The sequence below is a fragment of the Rhinatrema bivittatum genome, chromosome 18 (assembly GCF_901001135.1).
Source record: "Rhinatrema bivittatum chromosome 18, aRhiBiv1.1, whole genome shotgun sequence".
NCBI lineage: Eukaryota > Metazoa > Chordata > Amphibia > Gymnophiona > Rhinatrematidae > Rhinatrema > Rhinatrema bivittatum.
In genome coordinates this window covers 36,926,705-36,941,947 of record NC_042632.1, presented here as the reverse complement: position 1 = coordinate 36,941,947, position 15,243 = coordinate 36,926,705, and the positions used below count along the sequence as shown (strand labels likewise).

Genomic DNA, 15,243 nt, shown 5'->3' with positions numbered 1-15,243 from the left:
GGCACAGAGCACGTCTCTGAGAGGGGCATAGGTGGCAGGCAAAAAAAATGGCATATGGAAGCAGAGTTCTTGTTGCCATCCTTTTGACGATGAGGGCAGGGATGGGCACTAAATTCTCTTCTCGTGACAATGGGTCAGAGGTTCTACTTTCTGGAAGAGATGCGTTTCAGTTTTGGGTCTGGGGAGAGGTGGTGCTTTGAAATTTCCGTGAAAGCTTTCAGGGACAGCAGCTGTCAGTTCTTTCCGCTTCTGCCCCTCCACTGAACGTACCGTGTGCTCTTGGTTCAGAACAAACAATGAGGTTGCTAGCTTGTGTGTGCGTGTTTTTGTTTAGTCTGGTTTGGTGTATGTATGTGTATCTTTTGGACTGTGAGCAAGGAGTGAAATTTGTATATTGTCGTTTGTATATGTCCTGGGTTTCATATGTACTGGGCTTAGTATTAAACATACCGCTAACTTTATTTTTTTTGCCTGGAAATGAGCAGTAAGTGAGGCTTGCATGTTGAGTTTGGGCACTGGAGTTTGATGTGGGGCTATATGTGCTTGTGGCACCCTTTGTGCATTAAGGGCCTGACTCTCCGAGGCTTTTCTTTCATTCTGGGGGGAAAAAGAAATTAGGGATCAATATATATATATATATTTTTTAAGTTTTACCCAGCTAAAACTGGGCTGTAGCCGGGAAATCTTACTTATTTAAAAATCCCCCCTCCCTTTAACTCGCTAAATTTGTGCAGCTAAAATCACTGCCCACTTAAATGGTTTAAAAAAAAAAAAAGGGGGGCGCATGGGTTTTTAGCTGAATGGCACAGTATTCAGCTCTGCCCAGCTATATGTCGGTAGTAAGTCAGCCATGTAAAAAGTAGGACTACTGTAAATCTGAATGCACACATTTTCTTCAGTCATTTAGCCAGATATTGAGTCGTACTTTTAGCCGGGTAAGTCCAACTCAATATCCAGCTAAAGATAATTAGGTAAACTTACCAGGTTACCTTCAGCCATACTTACCCAGCTTAGATTCTTCCTCTGAGTGAATCAAGCCCTAAGACATGATCTGTTTGCATAAGAGTCAGAAGATTGCATGAGGGCAATAGAAGGGAAAAAACTGGTGAAGGTAAACATTAAAGGACTGAGAAGACCAAAACTCCAACACGCTTCAGATAGCAGAATACCACTGGGGGACAAGGGTAGGGGGCATCCAAGGCAAAAGAAATGCTTCCTGTCATCTACAAACCTTTCCATGGGGCCATAAACCAAGAGATGAAAGGCCATGAACAGCATCTGGGGGCTCCTAGCAGCAGATCTTATTTACCTTCAACTCTACAATTCTCTTTTGAGCCAGATTAAATCTTCAAAAGCACCAGGGCATTTTGCATCTAAAAACCCTTTGGATAGCACCCAATTAACCACTACCAATATACTAATGTGACTGATGTCTAGGGATTTCAGACCAAAGATAGTAACATACAATAATGAACTGCTGTTTCTCATTAATCTTCCGTAGATAAGCAATTTCAGTGCAGTTTTAAATCATTGGTGGTGGGATTCAATTCATTTTCCTGTTAAAAAGGGGAAAAAACGTTTTTTGGTTTCCAGATTATTTGGGTACAAAGGTAGATTAGAACTGTACTGCATAATGATAGTCCTTTAAGGGTGGTTGTTGGTTTTTGTTTTTTTATAAGTGTGAGCATTCAGGTAAATTCTGCGCATACTCTTTAGGCACACACTTTACCCCAAATTTTCTCTGCGAACTTAGATAAATAAGCTTGCTTTGAAAATTTGTGGGTAATCAGCCCGCTGTGCACACAGATTAAGTCGTACAAAGCAATACCCGTTCTTCGGAGGTTGTAACTTGTGCAGGTTAACTGACACACACAACTTTTTCAAATCAAAAAGTATGTACATATCCTACACCAACTTCATCCCCTGGAATGCCTCTTGCCAGTACGCATAAAATTCCGCAAATACGGTGTGTAAGCGTGTAATTTTATACACGTATCGGTCACACAGGTTTTTTTTTCTTTTTTTTTTCTTAAGGGCCATTTCTGTGAGCAAAGTCCTACTTTGCCTGCAGAAGTCCCTTTAAAAACTGCCCTCTAAAGAAGAGCAGTAGAATAAACCAATGATGTGCATAGTGAAGTCTGCACTGAGAGCTTTGGAGTAACCCTGGAATATGTGCGTCCCAGGATAGGGTCTCTTATGTTCTTACTTTATTCTAGTCCTGGAACTCCAGCAGAGACAGAAGAGTATATGGGAAATACTTTCATTTTGTTTTCTATTTTTTTTTTTTCTGTTTCATTTCTAAATTTTTAGCATGTTAAATGGCAGAAACGAAACTGTGGTGAAATGGGGATCTTTGTGCTTTATGAGATTTCTTAAATTTTTCCTCTTCGTTTCTCTAGCAAGACCTCCTTTCCCTTGCAGTCCTTGGATTGACAGACAGGTAGCAGCCTAATTCCTGCTGCACTCTGCGGTTCCTGGCAGTTAGGTCAAAACAGGTTAACTAGCCAGTAACCCAAAATGAGGCCCGGCAATCATATTTCCCCAGTTTCACAATACGGCATAATGTTGCAACATTCTATCTTGCTATTGGCGAAGAAACCAGTGCCTTGGACTTTCATTGGTTATACAGTATCCCCTTCAGAGTTGCCAACCTGCTTTGCCTTCAGGCGCAAAAACCTTCATCGCAGCAGATTTCCTTCTGGCCAAAAAATCTATATTGTTCTGTTGGAGCTCAGAAGAAACCCCCATTGCTTACCCAATGGACAGCCTCCATGCGTCAATATGTGCAACTGGAAATGCTTTGGAAGAAAGACATAACCGCGTTATGGTCCTTTTCTTCTAGAAAGGGGTACTATGCTCTTAGGAGTAAGGCCCTACTTGTTCTATGAGACACTCAAGTATTGGCCCTACTGATTTGCTGCGGTGGTAACTACTGTGGTCTATTTTTTTTGTGTGTGTTGTGGATGTGTTAGTATGGATGTGTGTATGGATGGCGCGGGAATTTTTTGTTTTACTATTAAAGAAAAATGTTGATACTCTGATACTCTTTTTGTGCAGCATTGATTTTGTGATGTTTAAGCAGATGTTGTATTCCATGATATGACTGTTTTGTGATATTGTTTGCATTTGTAAAATCCATTGACTTAATAAATATTGTTAAAAAAAAAGTAATCTCAGTCTTGGCTGGGAGTGCAGAGGAACCAGATTTGTGCCAAGGCTGTGTCCCAGCTCTACACACCCATATGAGGACAGCTTGTTCTGAAATTCCCCAGGCACTGGCTAAGTATATAGAAAATTGCCTAGTTAACTATATGAATCCTTATTTTTCTGGTTGCTGTTTGCAAATTACATCTTTTTTCTATTCACTGTTCTTGCTATTTGTTAATAAATTCTTTAGTTTGTTAACTCTGTTAAGACTTTACTCATTGATGATCCCAGCATTTTTTTGAGTTTCGTCCCTAGGTGCATTTCTAGAAACTGTGTGAGCCTTTGGTTGTGTGGGGACTCAGTGTCCCTAGAAACCACCAGGGGGGATAGCTTGCAACTGGGGGTCTTGCTCAGAAGCAAGTGGCAGCTCGGTCAGTGGGGTGGGACAGTGTGTGGGGCATGTACACAGGTGCAGGTGGACCTGGCCAGTGCTTAACAGATACTTCCACGAATACACAGGCTTAATTTTGAAAGAGTGTTGGAGTAGCACTAAGGCCCCCTTGTGAAAAACAGATTTGTTTTGAGTGTGTGTGCATGTTACAAATGGGAAACAACAAGAAAGAAACAAAAATGTTGCGATTTTCCCTGTCCTTTAAAAATGACAGCACATCCCTAGAGACCGTGCTTCAATGTGATTAGACAAGCAGAACACCGTTAAAGGTATCAGCATAGCTAGGAGCTCTATCCATAATGACATAAAACTGGGATCTCCTCTCCTTGATTTAGAAAGAGATTTTAGTAGAACATTATTTATCACAGAAGCTGAAAATGAATGGGAAAAGATTGGACATCCTGAATAAAATGCTAGGGCCAAGGTACAAAGGACATATATTGTTTTATTGGTTTTCTGCATTTGAAAGGACAGTTTCAGTTGTATTTTACATTAAAGTGCAGTGCAGTGTAATCTTTCACAGGTATTTGTGGAAGATGATTCCATTATTGTGCAAAAAGGGTCAACATCCAAGTTCTAGATCAGAGGATGGAGAACTATCCAGACCTCGAGTGCCACAAACAGGCCAGATTTTAAGGATATCCACAATGAATATGAATGAGAGAGATTTGCATGCATTGCCTCCATTGTATGCAAATCAATATCTTGTATATTCATTGTGGATATTCTGAAAACCTAGCCTGTTTTTGGCACTTGAGTTCGCCATCCCTGTTCTGGATCATGCCATTTTAATTGGACCAATTTAATGAAATTTTAACCAGCTTTTGAGAGTCATACTCCCAAACGGGGCGATACAGTAAAATGCGCGGGAGAGCTGGCGCTCTGAGGAAGCGCCCACTCTCCTGGGTGCGCAATTCTCTATGCTAATGAGGGCCCGCGGTAATAAGGAGGCTGTCAGCGGGTTTGACAGCCGACGCTTAATTTTACTGGCGTCGGTTGTCGAACCCGCTGACAGCCATGGGTTTGGAAAATGGATGCAGGCAAAATTGAGCGTCCGTCTTCCAACCCGCGGGCTGATTTTTTTTTTTTTTTTTTTATGGGGCCTCTGACTTAATATCACCATGATATTAAGTCAGAGGGTGTACAGAAAAGCAGTTTTTTCTCCTTTTCTGTACACTTTCCTGGTGCCGGTCGAAATTAACGCCTACCTTTGGGCAGGCATTAATTTCTGAGAATAAAATGTGCGATTTGGCTGCACATTTTACTTTCTGTATGGCGCAGGAATAACTAATAGGCTCATCAACATGCATTTGCATGTTGCGGGCGCTATTCATTTTTGGGGGGTTGGACACGCGTTTTCCTCGTGCTATTATTACACCTTACTGTATAAGGGGTAATAATAGCGTGTCGAAAACGCACGTCCAGACGGGGCTGACGGTGCGCTCAGCTGAGCACAGCGTTCTGTATTGGCCTGATTATCAGGTCAAGTTAGTCCCATAAAAAGGTATCGCCTATAACATGTTTGTTTTTCTTTATTTCTAGATATCCAAGTGAATTAGCATAGTGACTACATACTTCAATCATTCTTGTAGCAAGCAGGTTTCAGTTTAATATATAAAATGCATTTTCAATGAAGAGATTAAGAGGTTATATATTAGAGTACCTCTCTGTTCTATTTTATATTTTATTGCACTAAAGATTTCTTCTTCTTTATTTGTTTTAAGCTTTAGAAGGTATTTAGTAGGTACTCTGCATACTGGCTAACAAGAACTGGCAAACTGGGTCAGACCAAAATTCCATCTTGCCCAGGCTCAGACAGTGGTAACTAATGACAGCAGTTCCAAGTCCACAGTTCCAAGTATAGCAAAAGAAAGTGGACACCGAACATTAAAAAAATTCAGTCCTATTGCAATTTGGAGCTGCAGATTCCAGTCCATGAAACTGGTCTTAGTAAATCATATTCAGAAACTTCAGACAGCTTGCTTACAAACATTAGGGTCACATTTCACCATGGCTCATTCACGAGTCACTCTCTCTGCTGTAAGTTAGCATGGTGGCAAACTGGGAGTTGTTTGTTTTTTAGGTTTTTCGGTTTGTATCTTACCCCCGTTCTTACCCAGTCTGAATTGCTCTCTGCCTCAGTAACATAAATAGATGACAGCAAAAACAAAAGACCAATTGACACCCCCCCCCCCCCCATCCACTCTGCCCTGTTGTTCTCATTCACAGTGCAGGGGTATATCCCGGTTGCCAGCCATAGAAACAAAGACTGCTTGAGGGATATTGTCCTCCAAGTCAAATGTTGTTTTCTTCCTCTGTGGTTTCCTACCATTCTGGGTAGATGGGCAAGAAGATCCCATACTCGATCCAGTGCCCTCCTGCCCTACACATGTCTCTATTAGCAAGCAAGACCGTGTCCTGTCCTTCCACTTTCCAGCACTCATGTTTTTGCTGTGTACCTGCAAACTGTACTCTTTACTCTTGTAGGAGAGCACTCCAGCATTTGATAGGTGGAAACACTTAGTCAAGCAATGTTTGGGTGGCCTGTGAAGCTCTTTCCCACAGGGCATCGCACTATCTAGATGCAAACGGCATAACTGGGCTAAAAAAAAAGAAGGAACTGAACAATTCTGTGCATGATGCATCCAATGTTCAAGGCAGTCCGGAGAAAGGGGGCTCCGGGGAGGAAGCTGGCGCACCCCCTCTGCTCATTGGGGGGGGGGGTAGGAATTTGGGTTTAGAGAGCAGTGCTTAGGAAGGTGAGAGTTCACGGGCGTCTGGGACAGAACTTTGTCTTTGCTGCAGTTTTCACCCACAAGGAGGATTCTTCTGTTTCTGAGGGGGGCGGGGGTGGGAAGAGGGCTCTGCGTGGGAAAGCCAGCTTTATTTGTGCTGGGGAACCATGCAACCAGCTGCACATGGTTTTCTATTTTTGTACTGTCCAATGTTTGCTTTTATGCTCAGAAAACGTTCCTCTGGTTTGGGAAATCCACCCAGCTGCGCCCAATGGTATTTTGGGAGAGATCGTGTGCTTGATCCCCTTGGGTCTTACAGCTTTGCTGCCCTCCCCCATGGAAGCATCCTTATCTGGAGCTGCAGCTGGCTTTTCCTCAGCCTCTGCCACAGCCCAGGGGGTTCTACCTTCAAGGGATACATTCCAGTATGGGCTGTAAAGAAAAAATAAAAGTTTGCCTGGTCTGCAGGACTCTGCAAATGTTCTGCAGTGAAATTCACCTTCCAACTGCTTCATTAAAAAAATAAAATAAAATCCATTAAGTTCCAGGGTGAATAATTGTTGCGGATGTAGATATTTTCTATAAGACAACATTTTGCCTGGTTTGATTTCACCCTAGGAATATTTCTATATCTGTAATCTATACCCCCTTCCCTTTAATAAGCAATCTTAAAAAACAAAACTAGAATCTCATCTGCTCCCCACACCACCCAACCAAGTATTTTTGTGCGTTATCTGTTTTAGCCATCTAACTCTGCTGTAACCACTGTCATTCTTGTAACAAACCAATGCATCGTTTCTCCACCCACGAGTTACAGAGAGATTACTGATCCAGTGTCCTTGTTTATGAAATCAACTCTTAAAGTCATGACAAGAGTTTTTATAAGATACTGATGCAATCTGGTTTATTTCAAATTAAAAAAACAGAATGCTTGAAGCCCAGAAATGTGTTTTGTTTGCATTCTATACATTTCTGTATTGGGGGGGGGGGGGGGTAGGGGGTTCATCTATTGCAGAGCTGTAACTAGGCATTTTAGTGCCTGGAGCAGGAAATTGTATTTCCTCTAACACACACACTGCTCCAGTTGTAGAGATGTGAATCGTGTCCTCGATCGTCTTAACGATCGATTTCGGCTGGGAGGGGGAGGGAATCGTATTGTTGCCGTTTGGGGGGGTAAAATATTGTGAAAAATCGTAAAATCGTGAGCCGGCACACTAAAACCCCCTAAAACCCACCCCCGACCCTTTAAATTAAATCTCCCACCCTCCCGAACCCCCCCCCCAAATGACTTAAATAACCTGGGTGTCCAGCGGCGGTCCGGAACGGCAGCGGTCCGGAACGGGCTCCTGCTATTGAATCTTGTTGTCTTCAGCCGGCGCCATTTTCCAAAATGGCGCCGAAAAATGGCGGCGGCCATAGAACAACACGATTCCACGGCAGGAGGTCCTTCCGGACCCCCGCTGGACTTTTGGCAAGTCTTGTGGGGGTCAGGAGGCCCCCCCCAAGCTGGCCAAAAGTTCCTGGAGGTCCAGCAGGGGTCAGGGAGCGATTTCCCGCCGCGAATCGTTTTCCGTACGGAAAATGGCGCCGGCAGGAGATCGACTGCAGGAGGTCGTTCAGCGAGGGTTCCGGCGCCTCGCTGAACGACCTCCTGCAGTCGATCTCCTGCCGGCGCCATTTTCCGTACGGAAAACGATTCGCGGTGGGAAATCGCTCCCTGACCCCCGCTGGACCTCCAGGAACTTTTGGCCAGCTTGGGGGGGGGCCTCCTGACCCCCACAAGACTTGCCAAAAGTCCAGCGGGGGTCCGGAAGGACCTCCTGCAGTAGAATCGTGTTGTTCTATGGCCGCCGCCATTTTTCGGCGCCATTTTGGAAAATGGTGCCGGCTGAAGACAACAAGATTCAATAGCAGGAGCCCGTTCCGGACCGCCGCCGTTCCGGACCGCCGCTGGACACCCAGGTTATTTAAGTCATTTGGGGGGGGGTTCGGGAGGGTGGGAGATTTAATTTAAAGGGTTGGGGGTGGGTTTTAGGGGGTTTTAGTGTGCCGGCTCACGATTCTAACGATTTATAACGATAAATCGTTAGAATCTCTATTGTATTGTGTTCCATAACGGTTTAAGATGATATTAAAATTATCGGACGATAATTTTAATCGTCGAAAAACGATTCACATCCCTATCCAGTTGTGATCTTTGCTCCTTTCTCTCTCTGCTCTGATCTCCAGTGCCATTTTCCTCTTTTCGCTCCCAACCCAGATACCAGGAAGAGAGGGGCACTCTTGGCTTCTCATTCATTCTTGCATTTCAGGCATTGCTCTGCCCCTCAGGGGCTTTGCATCCTGAGCAGCTGCCTCTCCCATCCAACCCTTGTTACAACCCTGATCTAAAGTTTTTCAGTGGCTCTGGGGTATGCATGAAACATCAGCACTATATTTAGTGCTCTGCAAAGGAGCCTATGCAATAAACTCACATTAAAAAAAAAAGTTTAGTGTGAAAGATGGTAAAGATTTAACATGCCATTTAACGAGCTTGTTTCCAGAGGCTATAGAAGTAAGCCTTGCATATTGGGGATTGTTTGTCAGTGCTGTGAGAAGAAGAAAAGCTACCAGACACCAAAAGAGGAGGTAAAAGGAGAGAGAATTCCAAGAGAGCAGAAAACTGACGTGAATGTGTGTTTATAATCCTCTATCTTCTGTGTCAGTAAGGATCTTCAAAGAATGGTGTGATGTGGTTGGAATGAGAAAGCAGGATGAACAAGGGAATACAGAGGAGAGGAATCTGACCATTCTGACTCTGAAGGGCACTGGTATATAAAACCCTTCTCCTCCTATAACCACCCTGCAGTATAGGCACTGGAATGGCTAGACCACACAGTCTTCAAGGGCCTCAAAGATGACAGAAAATAACTCTGCACCCAAACCAAAATTATTATGACCTAGTGATAGGATGGACAAACTGTGGACTAATTGGTAAAACTGAATTTCCTTCATGCGTGCATGTTATAAAATTTGATAATTTACACACAAAAAAGCCGACAAGTGCTAAGAAAAATACATGTTAAATTTTCTTGTATAAATGATTAAAATTAGAAGCACAAATATGTGTGCATAGCAGATATGCACACTTATCTGGATACATTTTTACTTACCCAGCTATCTTACTTAGCCCGATAAGTCTTAAACAGCGCTACTTAGCTGGATAAGTAAATTTTTTTAGATTTTTCAAAACTTATCCAGCTATGTTTAAAATATATGCCGCAAATGTTGTTGGGTAGATTTACACATTTTATGTAGAGTATACACATTCGTGTGCACAATATAAAATACTTGTGCATGTATGCGCACATCCATAGAGCTACATATATGGAAGTGCTCATGCATGTTTTACTTATCCTCCTTGTGTGGTGCTATCTGTCTTTTTTGTTTGTAAAGAGCAGCATGTAAGATACATTTAGCTTCAAGAATCGGTTTACCGTTGTCATTTCTTGTGCATGCTCTTTTCTTCTTTAAGCCGCAGTGCTAGCGCAGAGCCCTGTCAGTACTTTGCATGGTAGCAAACAGAAATTGTGTTAAAGTCTTGGGCTATAGCGAGAGCTCAGTAAATAATGTGAAGAGAGAGAGAGATCATACCATGTTATGTATCATGGGTACAGTAAGCCCTTATTTGCATGTGATATTTCTTCATTTACATTTGAGGAGACACTCATTTTATTTATTTATTTATTTAAAATATTTCTATACCGGCCTTCATGAATGGGATTCATATCAGGCCGGTTTACATGAAACAAGGGAAAAACCAAGTAACTATAAATAAGAAAGGTCGAAACAATCAAAGTTACAATAAAACAGGGGTATTAAAACTTGGGAGCTAGAGTAGCTAGGAATAAGTGAAGTAGGAGTAGGAGCGATAGAAATTAACTAGATAATTATCATGTAATATGGTATGAAATTGGTAGACATTCAGTTCCTTAGTATGTTTATGCTAATATTTTTACAAACTGCTTTAATGTTCATGTTAAGGCCTTCCTGCCTAATATGCTGTTTTTAGCATGGTCAAGAGAACCTTAAATTATACATTAAAGTTATTTCATGAGCTTCAAAATCTCATAAAAGTAATGCTTTTAGAGATCCATTTCTTCCACCCTTTTTAAATCCTCAAGCTTTTGAAAGTAGAAAATATCTACATTTTGGATAACAAATTCTGCTTGTAGTAGTTCCCCCTTGCATCGTGTCTCCCTCTAAAAGAAACCTGGGGACCCCTATTTCTGAATTCCTGGGGTGTCATTAATAGGCTGTTCTCTTCCATGGCAGGTTTGATCTCCACTACCTCTCAACAGCTGGACCGTGAATTCAAAGCGGAGCATATCCTAGAGGTGGGTAAGGAGGGGTAATTATATTACTGACTTGCATACTGTTTATGAATAGCTGAGGAACACTGCAAGTTGGGACACAGCAGTAGCTTCCCTCACGTACACCATCCGTACTCACTGGGAACAGTAATTAAATGTTCTGTATTGTGTCATCCTCAGTGCTGCAAGCCAAATAGTTGGAAAGTGTATCACTACTCAAAAAAACTTGTATTATAGATTTGGAAAACTAGAATAAACCCATTCTAACCACAATGCCAATGCATAATTATTGTGGTTAAAACTTGAGGCTACAATTTTTTTTTTATCAAAATCTGACTTTTTTCTATTTTTTTTTTTTTTGTCCTTGTGGTTGAAGTTAGGACTTTGACATTTTTTGGCAGTTACACTACATCAGCAGCAGGCCTGGGCTTTGCTCTTCTGTTAGTGCAGCTGACATGTCATTCTCTTGAATTAAAAAAAATATATATATATATTTCTTCCAAATACTTAAAAATATCCATTTGCCACTTTAAAAAGACAGCACCCTGGTGGTGCAGAAGATTATAGCATATATCATTTGACTTGTGGCTCCTTGACTGAGGTCTGGTCAAAGGACCTTTCCTTCTATGGAAGAAAAAGTCAAATTTTAATACATTAAAATAGTGCACCAGTTTACCACAGTAATATAATCTCGTGATTTTGAATGTCCATCTCTAACTGAGGTCCTAGGCCTACTTTAATAGGTTGTTATCTTGCTCTATTACTTGACTCACCTATTCTTGTCTGCAGGTTGCTGTTTCAGACAATGGAAACCCATCCCTGCAGTCCAGCTCCAGAGTCATAATTTCTGTCTTGGATGTTAATGACAATGAACCAACTTTCCCCCACAAACGCTACATGGTCAGCCTCCCAGAGTATAACGACTCCATGGACCTCAGGCCCATCTACAGGCTGGTTGCCATGGATGGGGACGAGTGGCAGAACTCGCAGGTCACCTATAGTATTCAAGACAATCCTGAGGATTTATTCATCATCCATCCTACCACTGGAGTTGTGTCCTCCAGGAGCGCCTTTCCTGCTGGGGAGTACAACATACTGACCGTGAGTAATAGTGAACAAAAAGGAAGAAGGGATGAAAGAAAATAGAAAAAGACAGAAACAATTGCCAGCTATGTGTAAATAATCCAGAAATGTAAAACCATATAAACTGCTGAAAGGAGCAACCAACCAACCCCCATTCCCACATGCTACTGGCATCGTTTTAGATATGATTATAGAATGAGGAGATGAGGAAAGAAGTAGGTGTTTATATGTGTATGGCGGCCCAGGAATATGAGAGGGACAAGAAGGGGGTGAAAGAGAAATAAGATGATAATGTATGGCGAAAGAAAAGTACAGATTTCTGCAGAGAAGCTGTTAAAGATGAAAGGGATAAACAGAGCAAAAAAGCAGACAAAGAACGAAAGAGAGAGAAGAATTTAAATGGAAAACTGGATTATAGGATGGGCTTCCTGGGCCTGTCCTGGGGACCTCACAGTATGCATATTTATTTATCTCATGCATATTCATTGTGGATATCCTGAAACCCTGACTGGTAGTGGGGTCCCCAGGAAAGGTTTGGGAAGCCCTGCTCTAAACTAAAGATTTTGATAGCGTCAAAGGCTTCAAGGGCAAAAAGAGTAATATCTAAGATAAATTATAAAATGTGGATACCCCTCTGCTATTAGAACAGGGCAAAAGCATCTATGTTTAATTGCCTGGGTATTTAGTAGAAAGAACAATAGTCATGATGACCTGGTTTGTTTTTTTTTTGGCATTAAAGTGAATAGAACATGTTATACTATGCGATCTTATTTAATAATTATGCATATTAAATGTTAGTGCCAGTACCACCTTTCTTTTTGCCCTAACTTTGGGTGCATTAAAAGGTCATGGAATAAGAAATTAATCATTCCTATGATCCCTTCTGACTCCTCTGCACTTACAATTAGCCTAAGAGTTGAGAGGTCCACCCAGCAGAGAATTTTGTTGTGCTGATGTAAAATTTCTGCAAAGGAGGTTATGCACCAGATGTCATTATATTTCTGATACAGTTAATTCTTAAGTAAACATATAGAATGTTTGACATGGCTAACACAATACTGCATGTTCCTGTAATATTTTATGGAAACTGTAGCTGTTTACTGTACTTGATAATGACTCTTATTTCGCTGAAAGTTTAGAGTGATACAATGATTGCAAAGCATCATGAAAGATCTTATTTTAACAATCAGTCCCATGAAAAGAACAAACATTAAAATGTATCTCCAGCAATTAACTTGCCGCAAGATAGGCAAATAAATGATTCATCAAAACACATAATATATTGCAATTAAAACAAAAAGAAATAAAATTTTAATTTCACATTGGTAAGGGAGACATGTTCTTTAAAAATAAATAAATAAAAGAGATCCACAACCACTCTTCCATTCTCAACATGAGATACAATTACATAAAAAATAATGATAATAGTGTGCCCTATTGTCATGTTTTATACTTTCATCTCAAACAAATGCACATCAATTCTCCATACTGGATTTATATCCCAAGCATTCTGAAACCAGATTGATATTGTTGGCATACTTGGAGACTTTCTAGATGCAAGGTACATACACATTTTTGTATGCATTTACTTTGCAGCTAAGCTGTCACAAAATGGCTCTACTCAGTAAACAGTTTCCAGTACTACCTTCCCCCCCCCCCACCCTTGATTTATCACAAAGATAAGTTTAAGAACAGACACCAACTTACTTAATAACCGTGATAATTGGGGAATACTACCTTAAGGGCAAAATAGGAGGATCATTATCTAGACCAGGGATGGGCAACTCCCGTGTTCAGGTTCAGCAGGCAGGTTTAGTTTTCAAGATATCCACAATGAATATGCATGATAAATATCTATCTATCTCTGTCTATATATATATCAAATGCATATTCATTATGGATATCCTGAAAATCAGATCTGGTTGTGGCACTCAAGAACCAGAGCTTCCTACGCCTGATCTATAACTTTGAGATCTACCGGTAGCAAGTTCAAAATGGACTGTAGTTACGAGTTAGAATTTTATGATATTATTTTTTCTTTTGCAATTAATTTTCATATCATGACAAAAGAATTACAACTATAATCGCTGAGAATGCCTCCTCCCCCAGATTCTTATACATTTTTATTTAGGAATTCATATGCCACCCTAAACCAGGGTCTCTTACAAAACAATATTTTACAAACTAAGGACCTGTTTACTAAAAGGAATTCTTCCATTTTGTGTTTAAGAGGAGAAAAAACCATAGTAAATAGGGCCCTAAATGATATGGAATTTGTGAAAGGAGAAGATAAGGAAACTGCGAACGAGCAAAACTGAGGGAAAGATGATCACTACATGCAGAAGTTCAGGAAATGCAGGCTTGAATGGGTAAATTCTCAACCAAATGCAAGAGTGTAGCTCAGAAGGGATCATCAGAATGTCTGGAGAGGCGTGACCAAAATATGGGATCCATAGCCCATAATTCTTATTAACCTAATTTCTCACCCAGAGCTATAGCCAATCGCTCAAAAGACTCACAACATATCTATGATTTTATAAGTTATGGTTTTTACCCTGTTCACTCTTATCCTAGTTAACTCCCCTGTTTTAATGTAATTGCATTCTTATATGCTTGTTATTGTTGTAATGTAAACCAAAATGATATGTAACTTTGCTACATGAATTGCGATATATAAAAATGTTAAATAAATAAATAAATAAATAAATAAATAAATGTTTGTTTCATGAGTTCCTTGAGCCAACGGTAGGCCATCGTGTACAGCTGTATTAACCCTGGTACAGTTGTCACAATTCTGAGACTGGTTTGTTTGTTTGTTTATTTATTTAGAGCTGCCATTAAATGTTGCCAGTACCATTTTCGCCTTTGGTAGGGAAAAGTCTGATATGATGATGATTTTCATTGCAGATCAGGGCCACAGACAGCGGAAGCCCCCCGCAGTCCTCCATTGTGCGGCTCCACATCCAGTGGATTCCCAAGCCGGCCCCCTCCGGTGAACCTCTAGCTTTGGATGAGCCCCATTTTAATTTTACAGTCATGGAAACGGACCCTGTGAATCACATGGTTGGCGTGATTAGCACGGAGATGAGCAGCGGTCAGCTTTGGTTTGATATCACCGGTAAGTCATCTATTTTAATAATAAAAATATATTTATTTATTTATTTATTGAGGCTTTTATATACTGACTTTCTTGATACAAATCAAATCAACTCGGTTTACAATGAACTAAGCAGAATATAAAATTAACCAATCAACAAGAGATACGGAGCATACAGTTACATTATAACAAGGAAGCCTTAACTTGGAGTAGGAAAATAAAGAAGGGGTGAACGGAGCAATAAATATATAAAGTGAAATAAAATAGAATAAATACTATATACAGAAGAGGGGGCAAGGGGCCAACCTCTTTAATGGATATTATGCATGAAAAATATGGAGAAATTTGTTTACAAAGATGTGTGGTATACAATTCTAT

The 15,243-nt window shown here is 40.9% G+C and overlaps 1 protein-coding gene across 1 annotated transcript in view; it reads left to right on the top strand.

Moving 5' to 3' along the window:
• FAT2 (FAT atypical cadherin 2) overlaps positions 1-15,243 on the top strand; it is a 130,974-nt gene that overhangs the window by 56,000 nt on the left and 59,731 nt on the right. Inside the window, exons 4-6 of the mRNA XM_029583345.1 lie at positions 10,648-10,709; positions 11,475-11,786; positions 14,676-14,886. Coding sequence (XP_029439205.1) covers positions 10,648-10,709; positions 11,475-11,786; positions 14,676-14,886 — 585 coding nt within the window. The remainder of the gene's footprint in view (positions 1-10,647; positions 10,710-11,474; positions 11,787-14,675; positions 14,887-15,243) is intronic.